Source organism: Eublepharis macularius, chromosome 1, assembly GCF_028583425.1.
Source record: "Eublepharis macularius isolate TG4126 chromosome 1, MPM_Emac_v1.0, whole genome shotgun sequence".
Lineage (NCBI taxonomy): Eukaryota > Metazoa > Chordata > Lepidosauria > Squamata > Eublepharidae > Eublepharis > Eublepharis macularius.
The window spans coordinates 202,338,335-202,349,125 of record NC_072790.1 but is presented as its reverse complement, the minus strand read 5'-3'; the positions used below and the strand labels follow the sequence as shown (position 1 = coordinate 202,349,125).

Genomic DNA, 10,791 nt, shown 5'->3' with positions numbered 1-10,791 from the left:
CTGGCTTCTGGCAGTCATGGTGCGGCTTGTACCCTCCTCACAGCAGCACCTCACAGAGAGAGGGCCTTCAGCTTGTGGGTCTGGCTCTATACTCACCTGGCATGATGTGAGAACAACTAGCTTGCAGCAGCCCTGCTTCTTACCTAAAGTGGGCTGGGCCAGGTTGGGCTTTTGCTCAGCAGGGCTTCCTAACTGGACACTGGACAGCTGATTGTGCATTTTTTTAAAAAAATGCTATGGCATTAGCTACCACTACAGCACAAGGATCTTCGCAGCATGACTAAAGGTAAGCTGTGTGTATGCAAGAAAGTATTCTTTTAAAATGTTCATTTTAAAAGGCATTTTGTCAAACAGAGTTTCTGTCTGAAATGTTGAAAAGTTACTATTAGACTTATTCATTACCTCACTTTCTGATATTTTTAATAGCCCTGCCTCCTGTGGCAGCCATTTTGTGGTTGCGCTATCCCCGTGTCCACAGGCTCCAAAAGACTGGGGACTCAGGGGACTCCTGTCATCGGTTATGTGTTACAGGAAACCGCCAGGAGTCACTATGCCAAGATACCCAGGTTACAGAGCGTCTCTCTACACGAGCCATCTGACATGTGAAGAACACGTGTTGGGAGATGCAATGGTAGCTGGGAAGGGTAGTTTAAAAAGACAGAGCTGGTGGCAGGGCAAAGGCTTTGCTATACACTGGAGCTGCATGAAGGGGCTATGAAATGCCAGGAGGGAAACTTCAGCCCATTATAACCTCTTCAGGTCCAAGACCAGTTCTGAAAGGCAGCTCCAGCCCATTTACATTCTTCGCTGCCCTCTGGTTGTGATCCCACACAGTTTTAGACTGGAGAGCTGAAATTGACAGAGCCTTTGGAGAGGCAAAGATGAAATTAACAAACCCTCGGAGGAGTGATCTCTGCCAACTCTGTCTTTTAAAACGATACCCGCCCCCCGCCCCCGACTAACTTGATGAACATGTGCTGAGGCGTCCCGTGTAGAATTCTGCAGGTATATCACGCTTAACTGATGTTTCTGTGTGGTGTTGTGACAAAGCACTGAAAAGGTTGTCTCTGAAAATAAGCATTTTGAGCCATTTTGTTTTTCAACAACCACCTTTGCTGAGTGGGATCCAGTATGTCCTGTCAGAGGTGTATAATGTATATGGCAAAATGATATGAATCCTAGTTCACACGCCGCACTCCTGCCTCACCTGCCTACTTGCCTCAATAATTGTGATCCCACTCATACTGAACTTTTAGAATGTGTGTGTATGTGTGTGTGGGGGGGGGGGAAACCTTTGGCACAAGCCCCAGCTGCGGAAAGCAGATGCACGATCGACATTACAAAGTCCAAGATGAAAGTGAGAAAACTCACTGCCAATTGCTCTCAAGCTGCAGAAGATCTACCAGGGTTCCTTCCTCCAGAATCTCAGCCTCGAAGAAGAAGCAAGTGCCCTGGCAAAGATGAACTTTGAAGATATCTTGCAAGAAGCTGGGAGTTTTGGCAAATTTCAGATCTTTATGTTGTTTTTGCTCTGTCTTCCAAGATTCATCCTCCCCTTCCATTTCTTGCTGCACAATTTCCTGGCTGCCATCCCATCTCATCACTGTGCTATTCCACATCAGGAGCAATTTGCCAACCTCACCGAGGAAGAGGTTCTACTTATCAATATTCCAAGAGATTTTGAAGGAGCCTTCAGTTCCTGTGAGATGTTCTCCGAGCCTCAGTTTCATCTATTACTGAATGCCACTCAGGAGCCAGCCAATACCTCATCTGTCCAGAGTTGCCAGCATGGATGGGTCTATGATCAGTCACAGTTCACCTCCACTGTAGCCACCCAGGTAAACCTTCTTACATCCCTTCAACATTGGAACTATCTGAAAATGTAAAGCACTAGGTTAAGGAAATTAGCAGACATCTCTATTTGTTCACATGGGTACTTTCTAAAGAGCTCTTGGCAGTTTATTTATGCTTTGGGGATGAGTTTTCAACAGATCATTGCTCAGGACCAAACCTCTTGGGTTCAACAGTAGAGCCCACCTTTTCTGCATGGTCTTTGATTTATCCTTTTAATCCTCATTCTGAACTGCATTCTGAAAATGCATACATTTACTCCCTATTGTAATTTCTTCCTCCAATCAAGGGATTGTTAATTATAGGTTGTAAACAACCTGTGGGCAAGGACCTGCTTATTTCTGCTTATATAATTCTGTCAGATGCCATCAGCAGTGATGGTGCCAAATAAATGATGGTATAGCTTCATGTCTTCGAATGACTCAAGAGGGGGCATTAATAATGCTTAAACAGTCATACAATTGGGCTGAAAGTGTACTTGCATAGAATTATTTTTGCATGTGGCCTGTATTCATTATGAATGTTGGCTCTGGCTTCAGTTTCAAAGCTTTGCCCAAAGAGTCCCAGAATGAAAATTTTGAGAGAAGGTTGAGAATTCTTTGTTAAATATCTCTTGCTCATCCCAGGGTTTCATCATTGACAGCCATGGCAGTTGAACAGTTACCATTTTCTTTGTTGGGAAAATGTATATATTACTGAAAGAGTGGCTTCCCTTGAAGCTAGACCCTGGATGTTGAAAGACTTCTGTTAGCCAAATATACCCAAACAAACCCCCATAGCCTCTCCCCTTTTCATGCTTCTTTTACTCTTTCCCAGTCATCAACCAACCTATGTGTGTCTGTCTTAACATTTCCCTCCTTCCCTCCCCCTGGCAGCCTCTACTCAGGAAAACTATGGTCCAGTTGTGCTGTACTGGCTGCTGGGCCAGGCCCAGTTGCACGGCAGGGAACCTGCAAGGACTTGCAGGGGGCACGTAATTTCCCCTGTATCCTCTCATCCACCCTATTTCTTCTTTCCCCCTTCCTGGCTATCCCTGCATACCTCCTTTCCCTGCTTCCTCTCCTTTCCACCCACCCACCTTCTGTCTGCCCCCCCTTCAGCTATATGCATTATTTATTTCATGTATACTCTGCTTTTCTCCCCAAAGGGCTCCCAAAACAGCTTACATTTATCTTTCTGATAACCCCATGAGGAAGATTACCTCTGTGAGCTTCCATGGCAGAGTAGAGATTTGAATTTGGGATTCTCAAATCCTAATTTGAAATTCTAACCACAACACAACACTGGCTATTGTATGGTAGCTACGGATGAGCAGTAGCAAGTAGCTGGGGCTCAGTGAGTGGTGCAAATCAGGTGGCAGTGAGTTGTCTGGTGGTTGTTGCCAGGACTGGCTCCAAGAATTCCTCTCTCAAGGGACAAAACCACACTGGAAAGGGTGGATACACTGGCCTAGCGTGTTAGGTTTGAACATGCAAGTTTCAAATTCAAAAAACTTTGTTCAGCCAAGAAGCTCACTGGGTGGTCTTGAATAACCTTGCAGTGCTTGATATAAGTAGAAGATTACACATACACCCATCCTGAGTTTCTAAGACAGTGTAGGGAATTTGCTAAGGAGTCAGGCTAAAGTGAATTCCTGCTCAAAACAGAACCCCAGTTTCTCAGAATCCAGAGAGGGCCTATGTCACTCTGGAACATTTTAAGACCTTACTTAGCATAATCATATACTTCAATTGCATTAACTCCTTGATTTATTGGAAACATCTATACTTGCATGATAGTGTGTCTAGGACAATCTGAGGATGTCCCCAGGTCAAGATAAACCTTGCAGTAAATATACAGAGGTCACTCTAGACTCCAATGCACAACCTTAGATACAGAAATAATTTATTCTGGAGTCTCTCAAAAATTTCAGGGGTGGAATTCAGTGCTTTACCCATCTCTATAAATAAAACGTGAGGTATTTGTTCTGAGCCAGACTTTATTTTCACCACTTCATTCAGTAGATCAGTCATTCTTCTGGCATCCCTTGGAAGATTCTGTACTCAGTAGCTGTTCCGGAACAATCAGCTCCATTAACACCACCAGAAACTAATAGCTAGATGTGGCATCTATCCCATTCCTGAAGATACGGCCTATTCATCAATCATTACCAAAACTCACACTCCTCGGTACATTTTTAGTGCTATTGTCATACTGACACATCATTGAACAGTTTAAGAGTTAATGTTTTCTTCTTCGATGACAACTTTAGAGGCAAATAGTCTAGAAAACAGGGAGTCTTTAGAGAAATAAATAACATTCTATGTTTGTAATATTCATTCTGATTAAGATTACCATAAAGATTTGTATTCTGTCCTTCTCGTATGAAACTCAGAGTAGAGTTTCAGGCTTCAGTCCTAAGGACACTTTCCTTGGAGTAATCCCCTATGAATAAAATGGGACTTATTTCTGAGTAGACCTGCTTAGCCTTGCTCTATTAAACTACCTAAAATAAAGCAAGTAGGATGGTTATATGAAGAAGTAGTAACCAGACCAAGAGCTACCCTGTTGCACCAACTGATCATGGAGCATATGACTCTCTACAGCACTCTCTGGTATCATGTAAAGGATGTAACTTCCTGAGAATTAGGTCCCCTGGTTGATTATAAACTTCACATTTTCAAATTAAGTTAGAGGGAGAGAAGAACATTAACTAGAAATAACAATGATTGCCACTTATGTCTGGAAGGGCACCTAAGCCTTTAAATGATATGGAAATGTATTCCTCTTCACAAAGATCTCTTTTTCTCTGGTAACTGCCATTGCAGAACAAGCATAAACATTTTCAGTGAAGTTATAAAAATGTTTTTGGTCTTGGAAAAAAATGTAAAAACCTCCGCAACAATTGATAGTGAAGATTATCTTCAACAGAAAACCTACTATGTTACATATACTTGATAATAACTCACTCTACAAACACCTTGGGATCAGCCACAACAATCAAATCGCCTATTCAAGTTTAAAATCGTATTAATTATTAGACACTCATTAAAATAATGAAGAATAAGTTTACAGATAAGAATAAAATAAATGTAGTGGATACCTACATATTCCCAGCTCTGACTTATACTTTGGGCATAAGTAAGTAGTCTGATTTGATTTAAATTTTTTGACAGATTAACTAGCACACTCATTACTCAGCTCAGTAGACCAGAGGTGTCCAATGGGGTGTGTGTGGGTGCCATGGTGCCTGCTGGCATCTTTACTGGTGTCTGCCAAGTGTTTTTAGAGAGTAGGTGGATCCAAATGGGGGTTTTGCCCAGCAGGGCTTTTGAAGCCACTGGAGAGCTCATTGGCTGTGCACATTTTCAAAAGGTTGCTTCAGTGGCAGCTGCCATCAGAGCACCATTATCTTCACTCTGTGACTCAAGGTCTATGCAGGAAAATATTTTTAAAATATGTTCATGTTAATACATTGAAGAGCTACTATTAGTAACTCTTAGAAGCTGGTATGTTGTATATTTGCCCTATATCTTTCTACTATTCGAATTATGCCTGATCTTACATCCTGACATTTTGTGGCTGGCTTTGCCCCTTGTGGTAGCCATCTTTTTTAACAAGCCTGCCAGCTTCTTACTTTGCTCGTTTCGGCACTTCTTCTTCACAGCCAGTATTGTATTCAGCCAAAATATCCACTGCAATAACACAAGTGTCAAAAGCCACAATACATCATATTCTTCAATGTTGTTATGTTACACAATTTACATAAGGAAAATATACTCACATATTCTAATCCATATTTCCAATGATCTCAGGACTGTATCTCCTGCTAATTGCAAGTGATAGTGCTAAAGGCACGGGTACTCCCTGTTGGAGCCATATTCCTTAAATACTTTAAGGTGTTAATTCTGTTAAGCCTTAAAGAAAAGCTGCCCAATTAATTTCACTATTAAGACCATTAGGAAATAAACTGTCCATCCTGTGTATCCATTGGGCGTCTGCCCTTAATAAATCAATTTTGTTGCTGTTGCTGGGTTTTATAACTTCCAGTACAGAATAACGTAATTCCCGTTCACTGTCATGGCAATTGCAAAAATGCTCAACCAATGGGGCTGTCATATTTTTGGTTCTAATTTTTGAAAGATGTTCCTGTATACGTACCCTGATCGGCCGTGTGGTGCTACCTACATAAATTAAAGCACACACACATTTTATAATATAGACCACATTTGCAGAAGAACATGTCGAGTAACTTTTAGGGTACAGTGGTCGTATAGTTATTGGGTGAGCAAATGATGTAATAGGCACACACAAGTCACAGATGTTGCAGTGACCGCATGCAAAGTGTCCTTTTGGTAAACTTTGCTGTGTTTCTTTCCTTCTATAATCAGAATGTGCCAAGAGGTCTCTCAAATTATTTGTGCGCCTATAACCTATTTTTAAAGGTATATCACAGCCAGGCACATCATTTAAAATGTGCCAATTCTTTTTAATAATGTTCACTATGCCCCCGTGCCTTTAGCACTATCACTTGCAATCAGCAGGAGATACAGTCCTGAGATCATTGGAAATATGGATTAGGATATTGGATATTTTGGCTGAACGCAATACTGGCTGTGAAGAAGAAGTGCCGAAACGAGCAAAGTAAGAAGCTGGCAGGCTCGTTGCCAACCTCCCGGCCAATCTCCTGGTCAATCTAGTGGTGATTTCCAGCCTTTTGAGCCATCGTGCCTTGGACGAATATGTTGTCAGGAGGAAGCAGCGAACTATCTGCCTTCTGACCTCTTGCCACATCAGCCATTGAGCTTTTGGAATTAATTTTGAGATTGTTGGGGTTTGAAAAATATACTCCTCACAAAGTTACTGGACTGTTTGTTGGAAGGACTGTGAATGTGTCTGTATGAACAAATGGACTGAAAACTGTATAGTTCTCATTATATATTTATTGAGTTCACTGTATATATATCGAATTTGAATGTACTGAATATAGAGATATTAATTTGTACACCTTGTAGTGTGATCCTTGGGTTCCAAGGCTTCATTCGGACCCCTCAAGTTAGACAGACAGGTTATATATCCCAGTATCTAAAGATGGCTGAAAATTAACACACATACACGCCCTCTACAAACAAGTAATCACAACTCTAAAAACTGCTTTAGGATACTTGATTGCACTAGGATTGCCAGGTCCCCTTACCCTCTTGGCGGGAGTGGGGACGGACGGACCTGGCACTCACCTATCTGAAGTCTTCACATACCTGCTTTGTGCGCACGGACTCCTGACAGGCAGGCGCGGCGCCAGGGTTTCTGGCACCTGAGGCTGCCCCTATGTGGGCACACAGAGTGTGCGCGCCCATGTCCTGGACTGCGTAATGACATCACTGCGTGTGATGTCATCATGCAGCAAGCTGGCCCCATTGGCTGGTGGGCTGCTGGGACAGCACACGGAGGCTGCCCGTGCTCCTAGTCAGGCGCAGCAGGTGGCTGGGGAGGTGCACATGCATCCTCCCAGCCTTCCCGCTTCATTGTGCCGCATGCCTCCCCGGACGCCTGCTGTGCCTGGCCCGTGGCTGCTGCGCCCGGCCAGGGGCATGTGTTGGCGGCGACGGCAGTGCAGGGCGGGAGGGCTGGCAGGCTGCAGCAGCTGCAGGCCAGGCACGGCAGGTGGCCAGGGTGGTGCGTGAGCGGCTTCCCATCCCTCCTGCTCACCCATCAGTGCTGCCGCTGCCAGCTCCGTGGCGTGCGACCCTGCCCCCGGTGCCCCCTCCAGTGCCCCCTCCAGTGCCTCAGCACTCGAGACGGGGGCTGGATCTGCCTTAATGGGTGCACCGGCCCTGCCAACAGGCATGATGACATCACTTCTGGAAGTGACATCATCATGCAGGCTATGGTTGTCATTTGTATTCTGTATTTTAATACGTTGTTATCCACCCTGAGCCCGCTCGCGGGGAGGGTGGAATAGAAATTTGAAATAAATTTTTTAAAATTGTCAGGGAGACCTGGTGAGCCTAGCAGCAGGAGTGCTTTCATCGATCGTGACTCGAAGAATCCGGCCTGCACAAAGCATGAGAGCACTCCTGGCCTTCTAGCCTCCATATCAAAGAAAATATGAAACAGGAAAACCAAAGACCTGATTGGAAACATCCAGAAAGCCAAGAAATTGTGGATGTAACATCATCATTAGACTGTCTAAAAGCAGGTAGGCTTAAGGCAAAAAATGTGGCTTTTTGTCACAGCTACTGAAGGACTCTGTAATTGCAACAGATAAATATATAGTACGCCACAGATACAAAGACATGTAGAAAAATGCAGAGATAAACTAGAAACAACAGAATAGGGCAATTGCTGCAGTAGACAATATGTTGCTAGACAAAACTAGGTTTTGCTAATCATCCACTGCAAAAGCTTTCACACATAACACTGAAAAAATCTGAGAATTTATTTCATATATCTATTTCCTGCCCCTCCACAATCACTGAAGAATGAAAAAAATGCCAAAAACCACTCTTCTAAGTAAATCATATCTGGGAACTCAAGATATTTCATGTAGTATCCCTCACAGAAACAGAACATGTTTCAAATATCCTGAAGCAAAACAGAGAAAATATATAGGGCATCGCTTTTATTAAATACAGTACAAAATCTTGCCATTCTGTATTCATGCCATATAAAAGAGATCCCTTTAAAAAGACATATTGAATCATTACCAGAGTAAGAACCAGCAAAAAGAAAAGGGATAATAATAAAACTATTTTTTAAGCTCCTAAAACAAGAAGGTACTGAAAAACAGAAAAGAGGATTGGATCCTTCCAGAAAGCAAGGCGCCTTTGTGTATATGAACACATCTCCTCAGTTAGTAAGAAGGAGTCATAGGATACGATCCATTAAATAAAAGTAAAAAGGACCCTCCCACAGGTTTAATGGAAGACAAGAAGAAAGACATATGGCAATATACAACAAACCAGCTTCCTGTTACAGATTTAATCGCTATCATTTTATTTACTTACTTCATTTATACTCCACTTTTCTGCCCAATGAGGACCCAAAGTTGCTTATGTCCGATCATCTTGATGTTTTCTGGCAGTTTGTCTCATGTATCAAGCCATGCGAAGCAGCTTTGCACGTGCGTAAGTCATTTGTGCTACAGGCTCACATCATTGTAGCTTGCAGCTGTTATTTAGCTCAGGATAAGAACTAGCAGTGCAGTCCTACGCAGTATTACTCCAGTTTAAGCCCATTGAATTAGATGGGCTTAGACTGGAGTAACTCTGCCTAGGATTGCATTGCCAGTCATCTTATTTACTAGAGAAGGGGAAGTATGACCCAGGATCATTGTCAGGTCGATAAAATGATGAACAGGTACTATAAAGTGAGGAATTGCTCGCAGTTCAGCCCGTCTTTGCACCGGTGAGGTTAAATGCATTCTTTAAACAACCAAATTTAGACAGACTGCTTTTTGTTCCTGCACAGTCAGCAGCATCTATTCAAGAAGTCATTGCAAGAACTGATTGCAAGTTTGGTTTGGTTTATAGGGAGACACCAGAGGTACACAGAGTAATAAGCTGCAACTCAAAAATCTCAAACTGATTCCCCCCCTTATTACTATGTTCCTTTTAAAACTTGGAGGTGGTGGCTGAAGCAGCTGGGTGGAGGGTGGTGGCAGATGCACAAACAATTCAAAAAGGTCCACACAGGATATTGCTAGAGATATGCTATAGTCAATGACAGGGTAAACTCAAAAATTGTCAGGCTATTTAAGAAACTGAGTTCCTATAGAATGCCAATCTACTCTTCCATTTGGTACGCACCTTATTCCATTTGGTACACACCTTATTCATGAGGCCAGAATGGTCAAGAGTAGAGGCTGTACATAAAATAAAATTCAGTTGTATCTAATTCCATTATTATATACAGTCCAAGACACAAATAACGATAAATAAATCAGAATGACATCTCAGGGCTGGAACAATGCTTATTAATCTGTGCTACATAGAATTGGAATCAGCGTTATCCATTCCTCCTTAAAGAGGTCATCATAAAGGAATACTGATATATCTTTCAAACCTAAAAAAAATCTCTTAAAAGGATAGAGCAGTGATAATCTTATCAAATAAATTAAATTAACTACTATACTCATATTGTCAACTGTGGACATATCCCAAAGCCTTAATCATATAATCACTTAAGCCATTACAAATGTTAAAGACTTAAAGAGTACATTTAAGACAATCTCCTAATTCAAACATCCTGATTTTAGCATACTGCCAAATTAACATTAAAATACCCAGAGGGAACCAGGTCTCCAAGCAATACACAATTAACAAATGACTACCAATTAGGGTTGCCAGCTCCAGGTTGGGAAATTTCTGGAGATTTGGGGGTTATTGCCTGTAGAGAGCTGGGTTTGGGGAAAGGAGGGACCTCTACAGGGTATAATGCCATACACTCCACCCTTTAAAGCCGCCGTTTTCTCCAGGTGAACTCATCTCTGTCACCTGGAGATTAGTTGTAATTCCGGGAGATCTCCAGCCACCACCTGGTGGTTGGCAAACCTACTACCAATACTATTATAACAATGTCCCAAGTGACTCTAAAAATTTCCATAGCTCAGCAGCCAATGAGAAAGCCCAAGTGAGAATGGAGGAGCTACTAATAAATTATTCCTCCGCTCCCCAAACCTTGTCCTCTCCAGGCCACCCCCCACCCCCAAATCTTCAGGACTTTCTCAACCTAAGGAATTTATTCATTTAGAACATTTCTATGCCACCTTTCCACCCAAACAGGGCTCCCCAAGGTGGTGAGCAACAAAAACATTAAAACACTGGAACATTAAAACAGCATTTAAAGTAATATATAAAATAATTCAATAAAAACATACAAACACACAACACCAAAACCAGGGAGCAGAGCCAATAACAGCTGTAGATTACAACCAGAGCTTTGAACAGAATATGGAAGCAA

The 10,791-nt window shown here is 42.4% G+C and overlaps 1 protein-coding gene across 3 annotated transcripts in view; it reads left to right on the top strand.

The window, feature by feature from the left end:
- Positions 1-1,410: 1,410 nt before the first annotated feature.
- LOC129335824 (solute carrier family 22 member 7-like) overlaps positions 1,411-10,791 on the top strand; it is a 29,553-nt gene continuing 20,172 nt past the window's right edge. For all 3 annotated transcript variants that reach the window (XM_054988652.1, XM_054988645.1, XM_054988637.1), the window contains exon 1: positions 1,411-1,838. In XM_054988652.1, the coding sequence (XP_054844627.1) occupies positions 1,461-1,838 (378 nt within the window). In that variant the 5' untranslated portion in view covers positions 1,411-1,460. The remainder of the gene's footprint in view (positions 1,839-10,791) is intronic.